Source organism: Anguilla anguilla, chromosome 1 (genome assembly GCF_013347855.1).
Source record: "Anguilla anguilla isolate fAngAng1 chromosome 1, fAngAng1.pri, whole genome shotgun sequence".
NCBI classification, from domain to species: Eukaryota; Metazoa; Chordata; class Actinopteri; order Anguilliformes; family Anguillidae; genus Anguilla; species Anguilla anguilla.
The window spans coordinates 61,062,596-61,088,548 of NC_049201.1; the positions used below are offsets into that span (position 1 = coordinate 61,062,596).

A 25,953-nucleotide genomic window follows, 5' to 3' on the forward strand; every position below is an offset into this window, starting at 1 on the left:
AGTCTTCCATCACTTGTTACCTCTCTATGATCAGTCTGCCATCAGTTCTGTTACCTCTCTATGGTGAGTCTGCCATCACCTGTTACCTCTCTATCATGGGTCTTCCATGACCTGTTACCTCTCTATGGTGAGTCTTCCATGACCTGTTACCTCTCTATGGTGAGTCTTCCATGACCTGTTACATCTCTATGATGAGTCTTCCATCAGCTCTGTTACCTCTCTATGGTGTCTGCCATCACTTCTGTTACCTCTCTATGGTGAGTCTGCCATCACCTCTGTTACCTCTTTATGATGAGTCTTCCATGACCTGTGACCTCTCTATGGTGAGTCTTCCATCACCTGTTACATCTCTCTATGGTGAGTCTTCCATGACCTGTGACCTCTCTCTGGTGAGTCTTCCATCACCTTTTACGTATCTCTATGGTGTGTCTTCCATGACCTGTTATCTCTCAATGGTGAGTCTTCCATCACCTGTTACTTTTCTATGGTGAGTTTGCCATCAGCTCTGTTACCTCTCTATTATGAGTCTTCCATCACGTTACCCCTCAATGGTGCGTCTTCCATCCCATCTGTTTCCTCTCTATGGCGAGTCTGCCATCAGCTTTGTTACCTTTGTGATGAGCGTCCATCACCTCTGTTATTCTTCTGAGGTGAGTCACCATCACCTGTGTTACCTCTCTATGGTGAGTCTGCCAACACCTTCTAATTATATTGACAACATTTTATAATCGGGAATATAATTTACGGTGACGTACTGGGGAAATAATTACTGTGGAGTTATGCAGAGATTTTGACAATAATGCATTGCGTCATTCAATGCAAGACAGTAATGTTGAAAGAGTGATTCATTGAGTAGTGGTTGGATAACTGAGAGGATCAATTGACCCAGACCCTGAGGTTAACGCATCTGTTGTTTCAGTGTGTGCCCTGGGAACTTTAATGGTCACAGCGAGGGTCCCTGTGTAGCATCTCCTCTGAAAGATGCCATCTTCTTCAGCAGTGCGCCTGTCACTGCAATGGAGGATTGGTTTTATATTTTTCAGATGAAGACTGCCCTCTATTGGATCATCAGCATTACTTTCAACATAAATCTGGTTTACTCAGGTCTCCCATTCAAATACTAATCAAGAACTGCCTCAGTTGCCATCAGGTATCAACAGGTGGTTACACTGTATATTGCCAATGAAGTAATGCCCTACACATTTTATGAAGTAAATTTTCATCAGGAAAATTGCGAAGCTTGCTTTGATATTCCTTCAAGGATAACAATGCATATGAAGGAACCATCCAATCTGCATCACCTTAGTTTTATCACCTCTGTGTGACCCTTAGGAATGCACGTGTTAAGCAGATGAATGTTCTTTGCTGATTTGTTACTGACTAAATGTTCCTACTCCCGTTTTCCTCGTAGGTGGTCCAGGAGAACGAGAACATTGTGTTCTGCTTGGAGTGTGCACTGTGCCACGTAGAGAAACACAGGTCCTGTCGCGGCCTCAAGATGATGTACCGCTATGATGAGGTAAGCCGCTGGGCGTACGGCGATGCTTTGCATGGACGAGTGGCTTTTCCCAGACCCATAATTCAGTGTTAGGGACCTGGATCTGTGGCCTTGTAAAGGAAGGCCTGTGCTGAAGAAACCTTGACCATGAGTGTGCCTTCACTTTCAGTCCAATTGGCTTGTGTGTTCATTTATTACTATTGATAGAGTTAATGTAAGATGCTCCTTTTGGGGTATCTCTCATTGCTGTGAGTTTTATCCATTAGTTTCAGCTTTTGCTATGTAATATGTCACCCTGTGACCACCATTTTCTTGTGAATGCTACTGCAAATCAAATGTGATTGATTGCTTCAGTCCTGACAGTACATGCTCTACATTATTGGGTCTCTGAATATACAGTTTAGTTTGAATGTCTTCATATTTATTTGTTCATCTGGACACCTCAGGACCAAATCAACAGTTTGGTGAGCCTGGTGTGCGGGAAGGCAAAGGCGCAGAATGGGGAGATCTGCAACGGCGTGATCCCCAGCCGAACGTCGGCCCGACGGGGACCCCGAAAACGAGCCACGGTCCAGGTGTCGCTCTCCCGCATCTCCTCCTCTCACCTGCCCACGAGCATCTCCAGCTCCACATGAAGCTCCTGGATTTCAGTCTCCATTTTGTTTTTATACATAAATTTCCTTCCTCTCCCCGTAGTGTGGAAAACTTGCTGTAGAAAGCAAGATGTCTATTGCACTAGCTCGAAAGAAAATCATTTGGTTTTTAGAGAAGTATTTTGATTGTTTTTAGCATTAAATGTACAAACACACAAACGTATATATAAATATATATATTATATATAGCCTTCACCTCCTGCAGCGGCTGCTTTTTTCGTCTGTACCGCTGTAGTTGTGCTGTTTTTTTAATACAGTTTAACGGGTGGACCCCTAAAGATAGATGGCTTTTTCTCGTCTTTGCCCATCAGCCCTAGGACTGCATCTAAAGACATCCTGGATCAGGAACAACTCAGTAACAGAAACACAACCTTGGCTACTTTAAACCACGTGGACTTACACACACAGGTTCCACTGGCAGACACAACTCACTTTCATTTAGCTTAGTCTGCAACAAATCATTTTGGGAGAACACTTAGGAAGTCAAACAGTAAAGAGCTCTTCGGTTTGCCTGTATGTGGGTGATCAGTGACGTTTACATTTTGGTTTTCATCCACGACACATTCTTCTCTGTGCTGAGAAAGTGTGAGGTCACAGGAGAAGGCAACAATAGCAGCTCCAAACACATGGACACACTCTTGGAGGAGCGGGGATTGAGGCTGCTTTTTATCACATGTGAAAATGTCCTGATTTTAGCAGGAAACACATGCCATTGATTTCTGTTTGTTTTGGTGCTGTTCATAAAATATCAAACAGAACACAAGAGCAAAACTGACATTGTTTTGAGCTGGACAGAAAGGCCCCTTAGGCTTTTTATCTGGTTCTACGTGTGCAATCTTAATAACATTCCATTCTGTTAGTCACATTGTTTCATCCGTATCAAAACGTCAGTAGCATTATTTTATTGTTTCATTTGTTTTCATTTTATTTCGGTCAAATGTGCTATCACAAGTGGAGCCACTAGTCGGTGTGAAATGTGAAAAAAATGTTTTGCCCCTCTTTTCTTTTCCAGATGTAATATGAAAGATAGAATGGAAACAAAAATGTATCTCAAAATGGAAAAAAAAGACCGCATCCTTTGTACATACACCTGTAAATGTCTTTAAATACTTGAGCCTTTTGGGTGGGTGGGTGGGTGGGGGGGGAAGCAAATGCAGGATTGAAGGAAACAGCCTTATGTTTCAGTTCCTTCGTCTGCCACAGCTTTGCTGACCGGGTGCGTCTCGTATCATTTATGAATAAGTGCTGCTTACATCACTGAAGAAATAAGGACTAGCCATGGCCCCTTAGTGTTTTTAGCTTTACTTTTATAAAGAAAGGGAAGATATTGTGACAAATAAAATAAAAAAATAGGGTTTTTACATTTTCATTACTGAAAAGTTGACTATGTAGTAGCCACTCATGTTGCACTGAGCTCGTCGGAGGTGATGGTCCTAGAATTAATTACGTCCTATAATCCAGTTGGTTGTTTTGTCCTTTGCAGAAGACTGAACTGTTTCAGGAGTATTTAATGAAAACAAAGTTGTGTTTTCAAACAAAACGTGGTTGTTTTTTATGGCCTTATGATGTATTTTATGATTTTATGGTCATTTTTCTACAGTTAAACTATTGCTTACAGTCTCTTAATTTATTAGCTCTGTTTTTGGAAAGGTTCATGTTGGTTATTTACAGTTTTTTTTTTTTACTTTACACATTTGTACTTTAAGGTTTAATAAAAATGTAAGGACAATTCACTGTCACTTTCCAGAACAAGTGTGTGTCTCCATCTGTTTGCTGCAGTAGTGTGGCATAGCATTTGTGAGGCTGTGGGGCCGTGTCTGTGTGCGTGTGCACGTGTGCGTGTGTGTACTCTGACCTATTGGGTCGGGAAGGGAAACTGGATGGCCACAGAACCTGGTGATCTTTGTCCAGTTTAACTCATCTACGCCATGATCTGAAGGTACACTGCTGAATGCTGGACCAGTCTTATCAAATTGAGAGATTTTCATTCAAGTTGACTTCCTAAAACATTAATGCAGCTTATCCCTCTGGGACTGTTACTTTTTGCCGATTATGCAAATATGCACTCTTGCAGATATTCACTTTTCTGACACGTTTCACATCAATTTGTTGTAAAAATGCTGCATTTATATGAACAGATCCATGTACAATCAAGCTATTGTCAAGTGAAAGATATTCACATATTCAAGAGATTTGTGGTAATGTAAGAACAATTCTGCAAGTGTACCATGAGCCATGAATTCAGATGGAAAAAAACCTGCTATTGTACATACACTACATGACCAAAAGGGGGCTGTTATTCATGGTTTGGGCTAGGCCCCTTAATTCCAGTAAAGGCAAATTTTAATGTGACCGCACACAATCACATTCGAGTCTATTGTGTGCTTCCCAACAGTTTGGGAAAGGCCCTTTCCTGTTTCAGCATGACAGTGACCCTGGGCACACAGCGAGGTCCATACAGAAATGGTTTTGTCGTCAATGGTGCAGAAGAAATTGGCTGGCCTGCACAGATCCCTGACCTCAACCTCATCCAACACCAGTGGGATCAATTGGAAAGCCAACTGCTTGCCAGGCCTAATCGCCCAATCAGTGTTCGACCTTACTAACACTCTTCTGGGTGAATGGAAGCAAATTCCTGCAGGAATGCAGCAACTTCTAGAATAAAGGCTTCCCAGAACAGCGGAGGTTGTTATAGCAGCAAAGGGTGGACCAACTACATGTTAATGCCTGTAATTTGAGATGAGTTTTTGGATGTCAGGTATCCACATACTTTTGGCCATGTAGTGTATAAACCTGTTGGTGCATGCAATTTTTTGTGCAACAGAACATCATGTAGTACGTGAATAGATGTGCAAACTCCTGTGCCTTTGTAGCAGAATCCTGCCATTGTGTCAATGTTTTTTTTTGTGCTGACATGTCAGGTATAGATTATTTCCAAACTGAAAGGTAGCTATGAACTTCAGGATTGCAATGGCCCATAATGTTGAGCAGTTCCAGCCCCAAGTACTGTGATTTTTCTCATTTTCATTAAATTTTGCTTCCATCTTTCACACCTGTATTTTGTACAGTAGGCCCAGTTTATGCTAAACAGTACACATAAACTGGCACATGACCTTTGCAGCTGAGGTTTTACTCCAGGCCTCCCTACCACATTGTTTCCTTCCTGCCACAGTACCTGTACTATGAGACTGCTTTTATCTGATCTCTGCCAGCTCAGTCGTGTCAAAATGGCTCCAACCAGAACAAACATTCTCCTCAGGGTCTGAAAGCAAGTAGTCGTTTATTGACGTGTGCAGCAAACAAAAAGTAAGCTTCATTTTTAACACTTCGTACTGGTAATTGTACTGAATGTTCTGAATTTCTATTTGAATACCTTTCCATTAAATGGATATACAAAGCAGCAAGGAACACAAGCTAAATTCAACTTGCATCTGCAGTATGGCAGTGCATTTATACGTTCTGGGAAAGTAGTAAATAAATGGCTATATCCCTTAGACAATTGTGTCCATCAAATTGCCTGTAACACTGCAGTTGAATCTTCTGGCCACACTGTTGGAGAGAGCAGGCTCAAGAACCCTTCCTTCATGGTATTCTGCAGTAAAACTTGATCCAAGCTCAGTATAAAGTTGCCATTTCGCATCCACTTTTCTGCTTGGGTGAACAAGTCAAGCGCATGTTCAAAGTGAACTGTAAAAAGCAGATTAGCCATATTGCATTGAATGAGACTATGTACTTGTCGCACTCATTTATCAAAGACTTAATACACCACCGAATGATTGCTGCCATACACAAAAAGGCAAACATGGAGGGAAAAAAGTTTGTCTTAATTTTTTTGGTGAAGGGGTAACTATAGTAACTAAAGTGGTACAAGAGGGAATATCCTTTAAAAAAAAAACGGGGGTTGGGGGAGAAGTAAAATGGCTGCTGTTTGTTCCTCAGTGTGGCCGGGGCCCAGTTCATACAGTCCGTCCCCGTGCGGTGCTCTATGTGGCCTGCGAGTCGCTGTCGTCAGAGTTCTTGAGCGGCTCCGTCTCGGGCAGCACCGCCAGAGCGGTGTCCACCTGCACCTCCTCCTCGTCCGACTGCACCAGGGGCGAGTCGCTGCTCCCCTGGCTGCTCCCCTGGCTGGCCCCCGGGCTGCTCCCCTGGCTGGCCGAGTCGCTGCAGGCGGAGGAGACGGAGGAGAGCTTGTGCCGCAGCTCGGCCTGCGTGGGCACCTGCAGCGTGATCTCCGAGGGGGGCGAGTCCTGGTCCGAACCTGCCGGGAGAGGAGGAGGGCGGGGCTCGGTCAGTATGTACAGGCTCTCACCGGCCTTGCAAGGGAGGGAACTGCAGTCAGGGAGAGTCTGCACTCAGCTTGTGGCTCTAAGGAAAACTATCACCTCAAACCTGAGTGAATCTGTAGACACAGGCTAGAATGCCATATCTGGACACTGACAGCATTGGCTGAGGTTTGTTTTTTTTTGGACAGGGTTGTCTGTAGCCACAACCCCATTTCATTAGCCCCACTCTCATTCTGTGTGCATTTCATTGATTCCCTTTAAGACATAAAAGCTAAAAGATTGGAGGAGGCCTATTTAATAGTTGCACACAGTACTAACAGTAATGTGATTGCCACCCCTGTCCTGACTGTGATGAACTACAGTGCAGACCCAATTACTGTAAAATGTTTTGAGTGTTCCACGGCAAACATCGATAGTGAGTAAACTGCTCAGGACTTGGAAGCGTATCAGTGCTGACAAAGACGTTTGTAGCGCTGGTATGGTGGAGCAGCACGGGGGGGTGTTTATGGCTGGTGTGGATGCCAGTTGTAGAATTCACTTCATCGTTACACAAAAAGAATATTAAAAAAATGTATCAAAAGAAAAATACCTTTTTACTTTTTATTAGTAAACATACTTTCCAGTGGCATTGAAATACAATGCCACTTCTGTTGCAGACAGGTTTATACCCGCAGAATGAGAGTTGGCCAGTAAAAGAATACAATTATAGTAAAGCATGTCATTCCAATCTATAAAGTATTCAGATTGGGTCCTCCCCCCTCCATGATAAGCATCTCATAATTCTTATCCTCCCTTCCTGATTCATCAGTGTGACTTTGTGTCACCTGTAAAAAAAATTTTTTTTTAACTCAACTTTTTAAAGAGTTTTCAAGAAAATTGCCATATGAGGTGTTGTAGAGGTTCTGTAGTAAGTAAATAAATATTTGCTGACCCCTGGTGGTGAGGAGGATGTAATACCTTACCCATCACTGGTGAGGCGGCGCTGTTCTCCTCTCCTCCCGAATTCAAAAAGACATCCAGGGCCTCCTGGTCAGACACGTCCATTAAATCCATCTGCTCCAGCATGTCCACATTCACCTCCATGGATGACATGCTTCCTATAGGCTCTGATTATGACAAAAACACAACCAGCACAGCTGTAGTCACAGGACTCCATTACCCAGACTGCAAGAGCAAGGGTCTGAATCCAGGAGCATATCACAGTTCACATCTTCCAGACACTAAAAAGGACTTTTATTGTCTGGAACCACCGCTGTTCCTGTCTATTTGAGCTCTATTCTTGTGTAGCCTAATTTATGATGTTTACCAGGTGTATGACATGTTAACCACACGTTACTTATCCCAGCTAACCATAATAAAAGTGAAGGTAGCTTCATTCCCTGCAAAACACCCAGCAGTTAATGGAAGCATGTTAGCTAGTATCTGATGAAGAGCTGTATAGACACCTGCACTAATGCGTTAGTCTGTACCACTAGCAATATTAGGTGCATTTGATGTTGTAATTAAGTAATACAGACTGCAATATTTATGAGCAAGCTGTTGTACAGGACAAGAATTGAACAGGACTTGAACAGCTGCATATATGTCCATGGCACTGCCTCAGAAGCACTGTCCCAGATCTTCAGATTTATGGCAAACTGAAGAACAAGTTACTGTAAAATGGTTGTGACTGCATCTTGAGGCAGCCTGGCCTGTCAATCAAGCGAAACTTGAATTCTGAAAAATTGTATAGAGTAAACTGAAAGAGCTGGTAAAAGACCTGCTGTTTCTAAATCTTCAACCTTTGTGCGTGAGTCATTTCAATTTAGAGCCCAGCTGTCACCATATGTGGTAAGTGAGGCTAACCTGAGCCAAACGGCGGTGTCGGTGAGAGACAGAGCTCCCCGCTGCCTCAGATGCTGTACGAGCGCTCACACATAAACTGGGAACATTCCACTGGAGAGCAGCGTTAAAGAGCAGCTCCCTATGGAAGTTCTCCCATCGTGCTCTTCTCAGATAGACATTCAGTTCACATTCTGCCTGCCATTTTGAAATGTTTTATTTGAATTCTCATGTGGCCAGGTTGGTGGGGCTGGAAGGCCAATGTGCTGTCTGGGTGGACATACACCTCCAAAATTTAATCTCCTGGAAACATCACCTTGCATTTATTTCACTGCTGACACACTGACATATAAACATGCAGCTTCGAGCACTCCCAGTGTTAAACAGAACTGCCTTTACTTTTGTTTTTAAGATTTCACACAAAGAAACAAATGAACAAACATTACTAACACACTAAACAATTATACAAAAACTACAATTCACAGGAAGAATGATAAAATCCTACTCCTCTTTATCCGAGAGGGTGAGGACATTTCACATTACTCTATAAATCCCACTTAATGAGCTAAAACCGGGGCAGAGACCATGTCAGTGCAGGAGGATCCTGTTAAGCGCTCTGGCTGTTGGTAATCAGGTATTTTGATGAAATGTCATCCCATAAAATGCAAAATGCCAGCTAACACTACAGCACTTGTGACTGGCCAAAGAGTATATAGGTCAAATTGTTGATATTGAGGTTGGTGCTGTTCACCAGTCTTACATGAACGGGATGGGATAGGCAATTAAAGGTGCTTTCTCCTCAACCCACAGTACAAGTTATTCTTGCAAATTATTAAATAATTTCATAACTAAACTCATTTGTTCATGCTAATCGTCTGAGAATCAAATGTAATACTTGTGTATAATATAAAGCTTGCCTAATGAATTACTCGAGGTACCAACAGCAGTTTATTTGAATGCCCCCACAGACAAAACTAATGGATGCCCGACAGCTCTAAGTTCCCAGGTCTGCACTCAGATGAACTGAAACAGAGACGGGGGGAGACACAGATGCACCAGCACTGTACCTCAGTTATTGTGGAGGAAGAACAGCAGTGAAGCACAATAGAGAGAGAGGAATCCGTCAGTTTTACAGGTTAAAACCACCAATGGCAAAACACTGAATTCACGTTGAACACAAAACAAGATTCATTCACCTCAGATGACTGCGTGGTAACATCCATACGACATAAACACTGCTGACATTGAGACTGATCCACACTCCACACGACCACAAGAAGGGATGCGCTATACTGTATATCAGCAGCTACATTGGTATCAGTCAGACGAAGCCGAAATGGCAACTTATAATTCTTTCTCTATTCAAACACCCAGTGTGGCATCCCTGCACAGGCACGTTGCTGGAGACAACATCGCTTTGTCAGCATTTTGAAGCTCGCCTGTTTCCATTTGGAATAGTAATCACAATGCTCTGCCTCCTACCCTTAGTGTTTTTTTAATCCTTCATTTAATAATTATATTAACACTGTGCAGGCATGTTAAGATAAACCAATTCTTAAAAATTAGACACATTTTAGCCCATGGTGATTAACATGAGTTAAATACATTAAGTAAAATCAGCTTTACAAATATGGTATTATTAGATAGGCTAACGTTAGCAATAAGTTATTTAGATTAAATGTATTTTGTGGCCGAATTATACTTTCAGACCACTTAAACAGATTTAAATAGATTTCCAAGTTAAACTATGCGGTTGTTCTCTCTAGGGTTTTCGACACACTTGTTCCTGGTTATGGTTATACACTTTGTTGTACGTCGCTCTGGATTTGAACATCTGCCAAATGCCCGTAATGTAATGTAATGTAATAATTGGTGAATAGAAGGCTACTAGACAATAACATTCATTCAATATTTTAAATGATGAAATAACGTGTTATATCAGCACCAGACCCTCGGTCTAAACACTTCCTCCCCATTCTCTCTGGCTCATTTTGGTATTGGTGCATCCCTAACCAAAAGACAACCTCCAACCCGATAAAGCACTCTCACAATGTAGAGCACAATGGACACACAAAACAGTTAGCATCTTCTGTGTGTTACATGAAATATGAAGGAGAAGACTGACAATAACCATTTTATCACAGGGTAAATGAAGGTACACTTACTGACATCCCCAGCTCTGATACATATAGACACACTGTAGCAGTTATTTTCATATTATAGGTGTGGGCCTTGCTACAGATGGAGCTTTGTCCATGCAATCTGTTAAGTCTCCACTTCTAAAGATCCTTTCCACTTACTGTAAAAGTTAAGGTTCCATTTAAGATACTATTTTTAATGCAAAGCATACTACTCAGGCCTATATATTCAATATGTACTTTTCCAAAAGGTGTGTAGTTGTGGTCATTTCAAAAAACCTTGGATCAGTCCAATATCTCTATCTGCATGAATTTTAGCAATCAATATGGGCTGTTTCTGGAACAATTACTCTGAGTGATTAAGCTCAATACAACGCATAAAGAATGCAGAAAAAGCACTATGTTGAATAAAATGAGTCAAAGCATACCCCGGGGTATGTTTCTGAGAAAGAAACCATACTGCCTTTTCCATGTATAAATCCAAATTTGATTCAATATCTTAGTTTTGTGGAACAACAAAATCAGTAGAATGTGAAACCTATGGAAAGGTAGTTGTAAAATATGTTGCTTCTGTATGTGCATACCTTAGGATATTACTGCCATAGTGAGCTTCATGCACAAGCCAGTGCCAAACTACAGCCAAGTAATTATCAGCACAGTGACATTGATAGACTTGACAGCAAATGATCAAGCTGGTGAGTTTGCTTGATGGGTGATGGATGGATTTCACAGTATTTTGAAACAGGCAATTATCTGTAACCTTTTAACAGACAGTGGGACATTTAGCCACTTCCAATAACCTTTCCATGACCTTCCAGGATGAAAATATTTTCATGGATTTTCAAGAATCGTAAGGACTACAAACTGGACTGCACCCACTGGATGTGGCTTTGCAGGGCCAAGGCTGAACACCCCCCTGTGGTGTAGGTGTTAAGGTTAGCTGTGTCCGTGCAGAGGGTAGACCCACATGACACAGTGTAACGCTATGAGATACTTCCATCATTTCAATAAATTATTTTATTGTTTAGGTCTATGGTTGCTTGGAACATACCAACACTAGGCACGTGGAACAAAGAGGATAGCTGATGTCCTCCCCCTTTAAGAAAATTGAACAGTCCTTTGAACATCCCAAAGGGATTTGTACAAGTCTGACAACCTGTGTTTGATCAGCAATCCAGGGGATTTACCAAATTAACTGCGGTATTGCGGGGAAGCCGGCACTTGAAGTAGATAGCTTGTCAACTATTACATTAACATACAGTTCAAAGAAACATCTACAATTTCCATTAATTACTCAGGCATTCCAAACTAACCAAGGAAGATCTAATTTTATTAACTGTCCTAATGTGTTACAACAGAAGGCAGTTCCGGTCAAAAGTGCGTTCATCTACAGTAACCCTGAAAAAGCTCACCAAATTATTGTCATTTTATTAATATATTCTTGTTCTATCGTTCTGCATTCTTTAATTTCTATTCATACTATTTATGAACACACTGACTTTAATTAGAGACTTGTATTACAAAACCCCCCAATCCACCACTGGCTACCAAGCTCACCTCTCCTTTCACCAATCTGCAGGTACCCTGTGGAGAGGTACTGCTCCATGTCCTGCTGGAACGCCTCTTCAAAGAACTTCTGTCTCTCCTTCAGCTTGGCCTGTTGAGCGTGCTCCATCTCCAGAACCTTCTGGGCATGCTCAGCATCCAGCTCCGCTGAAGGGGCACAAAGAGTACCAAAGGGTCACCACTGGACATGATCACAGAGCGTTCTATACGCTGGCAGAAAACGCTAGAAAACTGTCACACTGCTGTATGTCCCACTGGAAGATCTATGATGGCCACCAGCAGAAATATTCCCGCACTCAGTTCTGGGTGAAGACACAGAATTTATGAACAGAAAAATGGCAAAGTGATCAAATGGCGTATTATTAACAGAATATAACTGAGGAAATTCAGTTAATACCACATACTTTCTTTTCAGAGAGCGATTAAATGCTTGTTTTATATAATGATTATATGGTGCATATAACACAGTATCACAGAGGAAATTCACTAGATAGCATTTATTTTTTGTGAGTCTAATATTTTAAATGCTCACACATATGTCAGAAAGTTATTTCTGGATTTTATTCAAATTTTACAGTAATCTCTGAAGACAATACTAGACCTGTGTCTGTGCATAAAGCACACCAACACCTCCAGGGCCAGTGTCAAAGCTCAAGGACTGGAGCAGATGCACTGCACAAAACCAAAACAAACATAGGACTGGAAAATATTACGTTCATATTCCACTAAATTAAGACAATGGCCTAAATCGCTGCTTTAAAAATAACCGGCAGGTGCTGGCAGAGAGCATTGTTCTGCGTTTCCTGTCTCTTTCTCACGCTGGCAGGAAGTACCGATTCCCACTCTTTAGAATATATCATTATCAGACACTTCACTCGGACATTTAATCATCATGGTTATGAAATTTCATCTTCCTGCTCTATTGTACAGGAAAATTATTTAGTAGTAATTTCCCCACAGCTGATTTTATGACACATGTAGTCTAGAACAAGTCTAAATAAACTGATCTGCAACACTTTATACAAACACAAATTAATTCAAACAGGTAGCTGCAACAACCAAACATCACTATGTGCGTAGACACGTTTCATATTTTTGACTAACTCTCGCACCCACAGCCTCTGAGGACACAACTCACGGAGCGTTCATTCAGTTTAGGCTCTACCTGGGTACCTTTGTGTTCGGCTGTCAGTGGGTTCTGACCTCTTTAAACCAGCAGGTTCTTAAGCCACCTGGAGTCATTGGTGAGGAAACATCTCACTGTGCGATGCTAATCTGCAACCCCTGAGCTGATCCATTCCTTAGACACAACCTCCGGCAGGCACAATCGCTCCACATTAATGGGATTGTTTGTCCCATTCAGGGCAACTCTGGCAGAAGCACCATTACGAATGGCAGGGACTGATGATGGCATTTACCGTCTTTCTTTCACACATGTAAATACAGCTGTCACTAGACTCTTGCTTTCTTGATAATTACGTTCTTTTGTGCCGTGATTCACACTGTTAGCCGAAAGAAGCAACACTTTTGAAAAGAAAATGGATGCATCCATTATTTATGCAGACCCGAGTGTGGCAGTTGTGTTTAAAATTAAACTGCATAATTGCAGAGAAACCAGACCAAGGAAGTGCCGCAAAAGCACACAGTCAAAATGCTAATTCAGCCATTGGGGAAAGAAGTAGCCAAATGTCACCATCATCCAGCTTTGTTTGTTACAAGGATTTGTGCTCCAGATCCTTAAAAAGGCATCATAATTTCAGAACTGACTGCATGTACATGCCCAGTGAGGATTCTCCCTTGGTCAAAGCACAGTGCTGAAGGTGCACTATGTGAACAGTCACATTATTTACTCAAGCCTACATAGTAGACGCCCAGGGCTGCACGTGTAACACACATTTCACACACCGGCCTTTAATGAAGCTAGAGGTTTACACAAACAATCCAACTTCAGAACGTAATATATAGGTGCATTCACCTCTGTATCCAGATTAGCATTTGAATCCTGACAGCATCCTGACACAGTGCCATTGTGGAGTAACTGTAGTGAAGGGACATTTTTTGAGGTGTTCAGACAGTGTGCTGAGAATATGCTTTACTATCCGGTTGAGTCAATGCCCTTCTCCCATATATCATGCCCACTTGTTCCGGGCAGCTCAGACAGATGAACAATTCTACAGCGGAGGTTCAGAGACTCTTCAGAACAGTGTGTGTGTGGGTGTGTGTGTGCGAGCGCGTGCGTGTGTGTGTGCGTGCTCGGCCGGTCTGAAGTGGCAGCCGCACAGAGGAGCTTTATCATCACAACGGTAGAGTCAATTGCAATGATAAAAATGTAGAAATCGCTCAGGTTTGAATGAATGGAGTTGGTCACACCACACATGACCTTGAATGAGGGAGACAGCCATGCTGAAATTGCTTTCCTATGAGCTCCAATGACATAACAAATCTAATAAGAGGTCGCCATGGAGATAACCAGAAAGGAGTTAACAGGTATGAAAAAGCGATTAAGTCTGCCACTAATGCCCGGCCTAAGTTACTGCACAGGAGCAGACAAAAAAGCACATTCCTCCTTCCAGAGCACAGGCCTCAATCAAAGAGCCCACACATTAAATCACAATTCATGTCCCTACCACATCCCATTACCCAGGGCAATTTATGGAGATTACATTACATTACGTTAACATGTTATCTGGATAATTCATACTGTGGCAATGCAGGTTAAGCATCGTACTCAAGGGTATGATAGCAGAGTCCCAGAGATAAGATAAACTGAGAATGAAATAAACTTAGAGCATGAACGCAAGACTGATTCCCGCCCCCCGCTCCTCCCCCCCCCCCTTAATAAACAAAAAATGATCTTGCGGCAGAAACGAACATGGGTGCAGAAATGTGGGTAACTGCGAAAGACCCAACCAGGAAGCCACTGCTGCAGATATCAGCCCAGCTGTTAGAAATGTGTGTCCCTCCCCACCAGGCAGATACCCCAGTAAAGCAAGACTGGGGGAGCTCCCTGTCTGAGGCATCTGCACAGGACCCCAGGTGGGATTCTGCATGTTCCCCGTCCCAAAAAACAGCAAGGCCTGCAGGACTTACCTGTCAGAGCAGAGAATGATCCACGTGCTGCCTTTGTGTGCACAGATCCACACACCTCTTCACTCAGACAGGAAGAGCACTCCTATAAGCAGCAGGAAGTAGCTCTGTGTGTGTGTGCGTGCGTGTGGGTGTGGCTGTGTCTGCACGCGCGTTCAAGCCTTGGAAGATTATACTGAAGTGCCATTTCCTGTTTCATACCAATATAAAAACAAATGTCCTACTATTAAGCGTTAACATAAAACTCTAAAGCCTCTTATCACCGGTGAAGCACAAACACGGTAACCTTAAACATAATACAACTGAACAAATATTATATTTTAAACATCTGAGCTAAGTAAGCCTTGATAGGAGCATTTGTGAAAGAAGAATGGTGTAATAAAATTTATTGGCTTGTCTTTTCATGTCACCTGTAAATATTGCTGAAGCTAGACTCTTATGCCTATACAGCAAAAGATTATGCCTCGCTCTGATCACAAAAACACATATTGTGATTAAGATTTTTGGTGGACTATAAAATCCACTGTTCACTCAGAGATAGGATTTGTGTCTGCTGAAGGGAGAAAGAAAAGGAAGTCGGGGATCTTTGAAGAGAGCAGAAGAGAGAGAAGAAGGGATGGATGAAGGAGATGTAAGACACAAAGGGCCAAGTGGCCCTCATTAAAGGCCTTCAGCCATGGGGTCGGCTGATCTGAGCCCACTTCCGGATGGCTGGTTTCTCCAAAGACATGCATAACGGACACCCTGCAGTGACATCACCGGTGAAAGCTGAATTTCAGCGTACTCATCACCGGGCTTCACAGGAGCGCGGCCAACTAATCCCTGGAAAGCCTTCATCAGTGGCAGAGGGAGGGAGAGCAGAAATCATCTTTACCGTAAAAGCAGACGCAGGCACATGCCATATAAACTAAGCTGCGTGGTCAAGCAAGCAATTATTTTCACAAGATCTACAATCTGCAGTCACTTAACCTGTGCTCGCATTGAGAAGCAGCATTGAATTAGGGGTGAGCGCTGAAACATACAGTAGAGAATGTGGAGTTATGGAGGTCTATGCAGAGATATTTCGTTTTATTTATGTCTACAGACAGGGAAAGGAAGGACAGAAAAGCTGTCAGAAAAAGTAATAGCGCCCAATAACATTTAACTCTCGATTATGTCAGCTTTGTAAAGGGATTACATCATAAAAGTAATGGAGGGAGTAAAGGGAGATCTTAACGTGGAATCGCTTAAAGTCATAAAATGTGAGGCTTTTAACACAAAGGACTGCTGTAATGAAAGGTGTTGCTGAGACACTTCAATGGTGTTATGGTCACAAACTAGTCATCAGCGTGGAGTCCTGCGTGAGTACTATACTTCAGCTTGAACCCAGGCTGAGACTGACGCATCAGAACTGACCACACGCAAGCCTGGACACTACTGACCATAATCCAGAAATCTACAAAAACACTCGCATATGTACAGCACACAGAAAATACTAATCCTGCCTAACATTACAGTCATAGGCCACAATTCAGCAGAACAATTGGCTACGTTTTACAAGATCCATGAGAAATCCAACACAGAAAAATTCTAATCCTAAACTTTACTCTCCAGTCACATACTGAAACATGCTAGCTGGCAAGCTGACTTATCTGTGCAGCCTTATTAAAAACCCATAGCAGGCTGGCTACCTTGTGTACCAGAAAATAAATACGACACATAAATCATTTGCTGCTGATTCAACCATTATAGTTCCTTTTTTTAAAAAAAAAACTGTTCTGAGATTCAGTTTAAGCTTCTAAGGGCAGTGAAAAGCCCATCTCCATCTTCCAGTTCATTGAAATGACTACATGGTATCACAGCAACATGTTAGCACGTTTCACTTAAAGCAGCTCTCGCAGTGGTAAGATTCACCACAGATGAAAGCAAAACTGAGATCTACTGAACCATGAATCTATATATACCTCAAAAATCGGAAACATGTTTATGCGGTTCTGTTTTCAGATAGTTTAAAATGGCTCCTGCCATCATGACTAGCAAGCGTCATAACAGTTTTACCAAGAGTTTCATTATAAATAAACTACTGACTACTGAGGTTGTGACTGATGAGATCATTTAACCAAGTCAGGAAGCACTGCCCAACAGTGCCACCGTGCTGCAGTTCCTCCCCGCAGTGGAAGAGGTAACACCCTGTTTGGTGTAACACTGAGCCCTATATGACTTTGCAACATATAGTATTGCCCATGTACAGAGACTTTTACAGGACATATGAGATCTAGCAGTCTTAAATGAGCTTGTGTGCCTACTGCAATACATAATGTGACTCTGTCCAAAAAAGTGTCATCAATTTAACCTAACAATTTCATCTAGCGATTTATGTAACTCCACCTCATAGCTTTTGGGACCTCCAAGAACTGGAAATTTCCATTTTTATTTACCTACAGTTTGGTAAAATAATAGAAGAAAACTTTACTAGCTGTTGCTCTGCAGTGCTGCCGGAACATTCTTCAGGCTCCACAAAGAAAGACAGACAATAAATAAATAATGACTGAACATGACAAGGGTGGGAACTGTCTCCCATAATTGAATGAGGTGCAATGAATGAGGCACTAAACAGGCTTTGCCAGTGTGAATAAATGAGGATTTACTCATGATGGAGGCCTCCTGGCCAGGTTATGGGATGTGGTGAGGGCTCCAGGATCACTGAGCTGGTCATTAATGATCCACCAACAATCTGTTAGCACGCTGACTTTATGACTGTGACCTGAGCAAACTACAGGCGACTGTGACCAGCGCAAGGTACAGGTGGAATCTACCGTACAATTATGTCAAAACGAGGGCAACAAATCCAGACAGACATTTCCCACTATCAGCACTAACGCTAACAAATACAGTTCTCACGTACACAGTGTGGATGGCAGGACCTTCACAGCAACACAATGGCCACTGCTGCAGCTGGGAACCCGGGTACCTATGTAAAAGTCAATACATTTTCTCCCACCCCCCACTAAGCTATCAGCTCAGAAACGCTTAAAATTCAGAGCCATTTTCAGTTCCCACGTTTCAGAATTACCTACTACACTGCAAAACCAGGCTGGCTGAGTTTAATATGGAATTAGATAACCCAATACTGGAGGTGGTGGGGGAGGGGGGTGTGGGAAAGAATCAGACTGTTGTTTGGGGCATGTGCACGTATGTGTATGTGTGCGTGTGCATGCGTCGTGTGTGTTTGTGTGTGTGTGTGTGATGGACAATAATAGCTCAACTCCCAGGTCTCCAGGAGAGCAAGCAGATGGGCATCGAATGGGTGGGGGGGAAGAGAGAGAGACAGAGACAGAGACAGAGGAAGTGAAAAACGGATGGAAAGAAAGAAACAAGATAACAAAATGGCATGACTGAGCTTGAAAAACTGTATGAGAGGGACACACTGTGCAATTAGTTCCCTATAAGAACCAGTATGTCATAGCCTGATAGGGAGTGCTGATAGGGAGTGCACATCCCACCATAAAACAAACAAGTCACCAATAGTATTGTTATTGTTCAGAAGGTTTGTTATACAACAGTCTTCACCACCTATATTATTCACAACTATATTGGGTTTCAGAGTGCTTGCATAACGTAAGGCTTTGGCAGTAGTACACACTGTGATTGTCATGGCAATGAAGCTCATTAGAATTTGAGAGGCGGAAAGGCTCTGCTGCATGAACTCAGCACACTTGGTGCAGCATCTGAGCAGGATACTCGGCAATGCGAAAGGGGGATTTAAAAAATCCCGACTTTTCACATGGAGGGCAGAGACAGAGAGAGAGAGGCACAGCAGGAAGTGCTCTTGAGTGGCACCGGGCCAAATGGCAGAACTCTCTGGAGAGAAAGGCTTTCTACAAGATGGAGCCGATACATCATACAGCTTCAATAGAAAGGAGTCCCTATTAAATGGCCATTTTTACAGATAGCAGTCAGAGTTATGAGCGCACCCCAGACCGGATTCTGAGCCACTGAGAGGCCACTGCACCCACAATGCACCTCCACTTCTGAGATCCAAGAGTTAACAAATACCATTTCACAATGTTTAGCATGATGCTCTGCATGAAATGAAGGGAAGTGGCAACCTAAAACAAGCTTCCGGAAATCACAAAGCAAGGCCACTACCGGATGGTTTGGGGATGTAACCCACACCCACGGAACACAGAAACCACGGCCAGCTAGCGATCCTTCATTCTCTACTTCAGTTTCTTATTCTTTTTTGTGAAACACAATTTTCACGGCGTTGTGTGAAAGTGCCTAATATGATTTCGCTTCACCGCGTTGAGAAAAAAATCCATCATACTTTCGTTGTAGGCCGAGAACTTGTCTGTGCTAGACTGTCAGTATGCGGTCATTTAACAGACCAGTGCATCAGCCTTCAGATGAATCTCACACATCTACAGACAGAGAAGGAGAGAGAGACAAAGCCATGCTGCCTGCAGCAAAGTCACAGACACTTCAAAAGCACTCGCAATCAAGAAAGGCCTGCGCACATTTCAATTCAAGATGGCCTGCTTGTCTTGAAAAACATGTCCTCTGAGAGGAGGACAACGGGCCCAGGGCTTGGCTAAGAGATCCGCGCTTACTTCACCGAAGAGACAATGAAGATGGCGCTTCATGGCAAACACGTTGCTTCATTGCGCTCGGAGCTCTGTCAGTTTCTCTCTGACATGTCATGTCTCTCCAAGCCAGAGCCCATCTGTTGACAACACACATCATGACAGATGCAACTCACATTATGCGCCTATATAAAAATCATATGCAGTAAATCATAAGGTAATTCCATGCAAAAGTGGCGATGTGTACTTAGATGTGCTTGGTATAGCTGAGAGATCATATACAGAGAATATATACTTCCATTTGACTCACATTTGATAATCATGGTTTTACATCAAATGCAAGTATATATTCTCTGTATATGACATTGGTTAAACTATTTCTAAGCACTTTGAAACTTAAAACAAGGATGATGTAGATTCAATGGATTTTGTGCAAAAAATATTTTATTTACATACTTAGTGTCATTGCCATTTATGGACTGTGACCTCATTTACAAAGGGAACCTAGCCAAAAAAATATCTAAATGGAGAAATGTCCCAGCAAACATGCTTAAACTGTTCAGCCTCAATAACCCCTTTGAAAAGGTGCTTAATTAGATTCATGCATTATCAAAAAGTAATATTTCTCATGTAGTTCTTCTACATTAGGAGGGAGAGGGGATCAATGTTCATATGCAAATCAAGTTTAGGTAAGAGTGTAGTTTTAGGGTGTCCTATACTGATATCCCCACACTGTGTGCATAAAAATGAACTGTTTGATACACTGTTAAGAAGTAAGAATTCACCTGTGAGCTCAGCAATAGCACCCAAGGAAGCCCATTGTAGTGGATGACAGAAGAACACTTTCAGTTGTGAAGAGAAATCCCGTTTCAACTGTCCAACATATCAAAAGCTCTCTTAGCCTTAAGAACAGAAGCGTCAGGTTTGAGTTTGCTTTAAAAGTATATTTAAACTGTGAGTTCTGTGACAAAGTCTTATTGACAAATAAGACGAGTATTAACCAGTACCAAAGTGATGGAAAGAGTGCTTCACCTTGCGGCAGGACAATGACCCCAAACATACTGCCAAAGCAACCAAGTTTTACAGGGCCAAAAAGTGGAAAGCTCTTGACTGGCTGTTAACGTTTTCAGTACTCTTTATTGGTGCTACAAATAATGGCAAGTGTTCCTTCAGCTCAGTTCAGCTGCTAACAGTTTAGGGGTCATAAAAAACTTTAGCAGTCTTGGACTGCAGGACTGCAAAGTCATGCAATGCTAGTAACGAGTACGTGAAACTGAATAGCTGGCCATCATCTTCAAAATATGAGGGTTCTCCTTTTGCTTATGGTTTGTTGAAATTCCTACGAAAAAGCTATGTTTGCACTTAAGGATTTATGCATTTGTTTCTTTACCCAGCACATCAATTTCCTAATTTTCTTTGTCAAAGTATAGGGCTCTTGCTTGTTTCTCCACTCTACTCGGCTATGGTTCATTTCCCAAGATGGGATCTAGCTGGATTTTGATTGTATAGGGCCAAGGGGACTGACTGCAGCTAATTCTGCACCACAGTCGATACCTCCAACCTGGTGAGTTCTTACAATTGTGTTATTCTACAAATGCATGCATTATCATAAATCAACTGTTCTCCTTGAGTACACTGGGGACAACAAAGCAGAAAGGTCATACAAGTATGCTGCACAAATCTCCGACATTGAACATGGGGACACATTGTGTGCACTTCCACAAGGACAGCAGGGACTTTGTCTTCAGCACTAAAGAACACTGTTGCTGGGGCAAATTCAAACCTAGTTTGGAGAGTTGAACAAATTTAAATTATACATAAGTCTCACATGTGGTTGTTAAAATTCTTATTTTGAGAGAAAGATTAGTCTCATATCATTGATCTGTTCATGATTCTGTAGACAAGTATGTGGCATTTTTAGCCAAATACTCTGTCTATGCTAATTTGCACGCAATTACTCAACGCTATTGTGGTGGTGGAAAGAATACAAGTGTGTCCACAGTCCAGGATATTTTTGAGATGTTATGTAATCAATGTGACATAAAACACTATTCACGAACAAGTGACAGCGTCCCTGTCAATCTGTTACCACAGGATACTTCACTTAAATATAATTGTAAAGCACACATGCCATTTCAAACTTGATTAGACCATAGACATCTTAGAAATACAAAACAACAAAGCAGTGAAAAGTATTGATATTGTGGAAACCACTTTCTTCTCATGTATATTCCAGAAAATGCTACAGATTTACAGCCAACACTAGAGCAGCGCAGAAACTGTCAGTGCTGCAGAAAGGGTTCGAGCTGCAGCCCGGGAGCCATTTCACAGGCTCTCATTTTTATTTTCCTCCCGAACCCAGAGCTTTTAGAGGGGTTTTCACCACTTTTGTTGTGCTGTCAAACTAAATGAAAAAGCACCAGATAAACCTCAGCAGGAAGCCGGGAAGAATATTATTACTGGAAATTCAACAAGTAACCAGGCAACAGGAGAATACAAACGACAGAACCGTAATAAAATCGCACAGCTCTGCTGCATCTCTCTGACTCATTCAAAAGTTCAATGGAAGGTGTCTGTTAGTCAGCGTGTGTTGAGAACAGCAATTAGAGTGGTCACGTCCGCAGGCGATGTTTGCTTGTTAGAGGAACAGACATGCCAGCTTCTGGCAGCAATAGCTTCTGGCTACAGAAGAAATGTCTAGTAATGGCAGAACACAACCGCAGAACTTATTTTCCCCCAAATGTCTTTGGTGGAAGATATCATCACGTAATTCCATAATGGTTGCCGAGTTTTTACAGCATCGTGAAAAATGTCAAACTGTGGCAATGTATGAGGAAAAATCTGGTCTTATTTAATATTTCTCAGACTAAGTAACACAAACATATCTGAGAATGTTAGCATAATCCATATTCAATTTGTGGCTTGCTTCATAATACATTTTCCATTGACCCATGTTAGTAGATTAAGGCCTGTTTAGTCCTCCCAGGAGGTCAATTAAAAGGAAGACGTTGTTCTCTTTCATTCTCTGCATCATGTTCACAGTTGTGATCCAAATAAAGCCAATAACCCAAGTCAGTCTGTAAGGTACACAGGATTCACTGTTTGTATACCTTACATTTAAACAGTAGTGTCTGTCATCAACTGTATATTATGCATCAAAGACTGACAGCCTAGAAGCTATACTGCACGGTATATTACTGTACACAGTCAGTGCATCTAAAGGCATATGAAGACTTTCGTGCCAGTGAGCTCTTGCATTCAGATCCAGCACTGCTCAGGGCAATGCTTGCACTGCGGTTTCCGTCCATGCTGCGTTCTGCATAGCAAAATGGAACAGCAGATCCAGCCCCTGCTCCACATTTCAGATATTTTATTGCACCGAAGCCCCATTTGAACTTTAAAAAGTGCCATTTTGTCAAAAGACTGAGATTAAGATGGCTGTCGAAGGTCAGCAGTGGAAAAAAAAAACAGTCCACAGATTCATTCATAAATATGCTTCCTGTCGCATGCCATTCATTAGTTACTTTTATTGCAGAAGTGAGCCATTATTTTATTGAAAAATACAAAAAATCCAAGAATCTAATAAAAACTGCACTGTAAAAATGTTCTGCCAAGGATTCAGCAAGGGAAGGTTTTGCATGCTTGAGGCCTCCAGTATCCAGCAGAAACCTATACAGAGCACAGAATGCTACCCACATTTATGCAAAATAAAAAACACCTCACTAGAACTCCTTCATCAAGCATTGCACAGACACATCATCATTAAAATTCCACTAACAAAAAAGGATAAAATTCCTTCTCTAAAAACAGAAATTCTTCTGGTTCTGAAAACACCATGATGTTTTAAATGAATATGTCCATTTCTAAATATAACACATGCTACCATGTCTAGTAGATCTACAGTAGACACGATCTACTTACTATATCGTCCTATTGCATTCCGCTGACTCTTCATGATTAGCCTGCCAAGAAATTATCCACTCAGTGGGATAGGACCACCCATATTGCTGATCCAAGAATTAGCTGACAGCTGGATTAACAAATCCAAGGCAGGTTTTAAAGGGCAGGCATTAAATCCTCTCAAGAGACCAACTTCTTCTCACCCTTGCTTACAGTCTTCATTACAGTGCATCTTTTTTCATTCTAACAGATAAAATCTTCAAACTGGTTAACATATTAAATAAAATCAATAACAATCTCCAGCTTCATCAATTCAGCCCTTGCATTTAGTATCTTATTACATGCTGCCTGTGTTTTGTTAAGATACAGCTAAAAGGACATTGAGAACATACACAATGGAAAAATAGCAGCTAACATGAAAGTGAAGCTCAATACAACAGACCAATTATATGTCATCAGGAGAAACATGAACATGACAAACCAAAACCATGGCATTCTTTAACCATTTGTGATCATCTTTTTAGCCAATAAACTGAAAAACATTATGTTTTCAAACTAATTTACAGTATGACTTGAATGAATGAATACTATAAATGTCTTAAGGAATGGACTCTTGACCTGTTTTGGTAAAGTCATTTTGTGGTTGTGCTTGCGGGCAATGCCACACAAGCAGCTTTGGTACAGGAAATGGCTTCATGACAGCGTGTTTCTGGTCTAATAAATTTGAATTATACAATGCCCATTCGCTGAATATTCATGATCCATAATTAGATGCACCAATCCGGTTATAGCGTGCCACATAATAGCCATACATCTTCCACAGATAAGGCAAAGACAATCACATCTCTAACAGAAACATGCACTTTCAAGCTAGAAAAAAAGCCATTACAGCCCAAATATATTTTTAGTAATGATGTCAGAACAGTGTTAAAAAAAGCCCAGAGACTGAATAATAAGGCCATTTTCACACACATACACACTTCCTTAATCATGCATTGCAATTCAGATAAGCCAAATCTACCATCATAGCAAACTTAAATACAAAAACAGCATGCTACCTGCATGTTCATAAAGGATCTGTACACAGGTTTTCACTCATACAGTAAAGATGGGAAAAGCAGAATCAGTAAGGGCAGCAGTGTGCCAGAGTGTTCATTTAGCCAGCACCCGAGGACCTTCTATGAGCGTAATTTATGAAATTACTTAGATCCACATCTTCAGGCTTTAAATTAAAATAAGAGCCTAATCTGAAATAGTGCACCCTCTAGAAAATGAATATTTCTTATAAACCAAGATATTTCTTTCCCAAACAGAATTATAACTGGATTTCTTGGAGTCTCAGCGGTGTCGGGGCAGAGAAGGCTCTCAGCATTCTTTCCCACTTCCCATAATGCAGTTATGCATCTATAAAATCAACAGAGCAAAGCCTTGGCCTAGCTCTCGCCTCAGAAGAAGAGCTACATTACTGCTGTAATGATTCTAATAATAACATCAACCTGTCAATCTTTCACTTCTCCCTAGAGCTGCCCTTGCCTCACAAGGGGAGAAACAATCACATCGCAGCTAAATTCAGCCAATCACTTGCGCAGAATCAGGATAATGACAGTCGTTGTGCACCATTTTAGACCCAGGGGAGGTAGGGCTCAAACACATTTACCCATACTGCCTGTTCATGTCTGTATAGGGGTCAGATCTGTAATGCACACACTATACTGAGGCCCTTGACGTACTGGATGTCTGTTCCTTCCCTATTTCTTGTGAACATTTTCAGACAACATAGTTTTTTCACACAATGCACCACAATTGCAATTATGGAGGAGGAAAACATTACAATAAAAGATGACAAAGATAGCTAAACTACACTTACATTTCTTAATATTGCAGTTGAGACAGAGAAAAACAGGTACCGAACACACCCAATTAGACAGGCACAGAAACAACCTCTCTAAGGCAGGTTGCTTGGATAATCAGGATTATTTATCAAAGAACTCAGTCTTAGGTACCCTATTAGTGCAAAAATTATATTTAATTTTTTCTTTTAAATTGCCCAAAGCAACAACTGCTCTCCAAAGGTCAGCTAGTCATCACTGTAAACAAATAATCATTCCTCAGCAGCGACTCCTTCTGGACTGGGAATAAGCATGAAACAGGGCAGCAGCCTGCGGCTTCACTCAAACTGAACCCCATCAGTGATGCCACGCCTGCACCAGAGAGCCAGAGAGCGTCACCACCTCTCTCCCAATGAGACCAGAGCAGTGCCGTATCCCAGTCCTGCCCAATCCCAGCCTCCTCAGCCACGCGCTTCCATGCCCTGAAAGCAGCAAGCTCAGAGACCAACATCACGCTTCTGTGCTTGAAAATAAAAAGAGCAGAACTGACAAGGGAAAAAAGACAAGAATTATGTATTTACAATCGCACGGGCTGTTGATCAAGTGGCAGTGGCTT

At 41.9% G+C, this 25,953-nt stretch overlaps 2 protein-coding genes across 5 annotated transcripts in view; one reads left to right on the top strand and one right to left on the bottom strand.

The window, feature by feature from the left end:
* The window catches only part of LOC118236156 (protein Jumonji-like), a 92,107-nt gene extending 88,540 nt beyond the window's left edge, over positions 1-3,567 (top strand). For both annotated transcript variants that reach the window (XM_035434283.1, XM_035434274.1), the window contains 2 exons: positions 1,412-1,519; positions 1,945-3,567. In XM_035434283.1, coding sequence (XP_035290174.1) covers positions 1,412-1,519; positions 1,945-2,133 — 297 coding nt within the window. In that variant the 3' untranslated portion in view covers positions 2,134-3,567. The remainder of the gene's footprint in view (positions 1-1,411; positions 1,520-1,944) is intronic.
* Positions 3,568-5,412: 1,845 nt separating this feature from the next.
* Positions 5,413-25,953, bottom strand: part of dtnbp1a (dystrobrevin binding protein 1a) — a 53,781-nt gene continuing 33,240 nt past the window's right edge. For 2 of the 3 annotated variants that reach the window (XM_035434312.1, XM_035434294.1), the window contains 3 exons: positions 11,951-12,106; positions 7,397-7,540; positions 5,413-6,409 (listed from right to left, as the gene is read on the bottom strand). In XM_035434312.1, coding sequence (XP_035290203.1) covers positions 6,135-6,409; positions 7,397-7,540; positions 11,951-12,106 — 575 coding nt within the window. In that variant the 3' untranslated portion in view covers positions 5,413-6,134. The remainder of the gene's footprint in view (positions 6,410-7,396; positions 7,541-11,950; positions 12,107-25,953) is intronic. The other variant, XM_035434303.1, reaches the window with a different exon arrangement.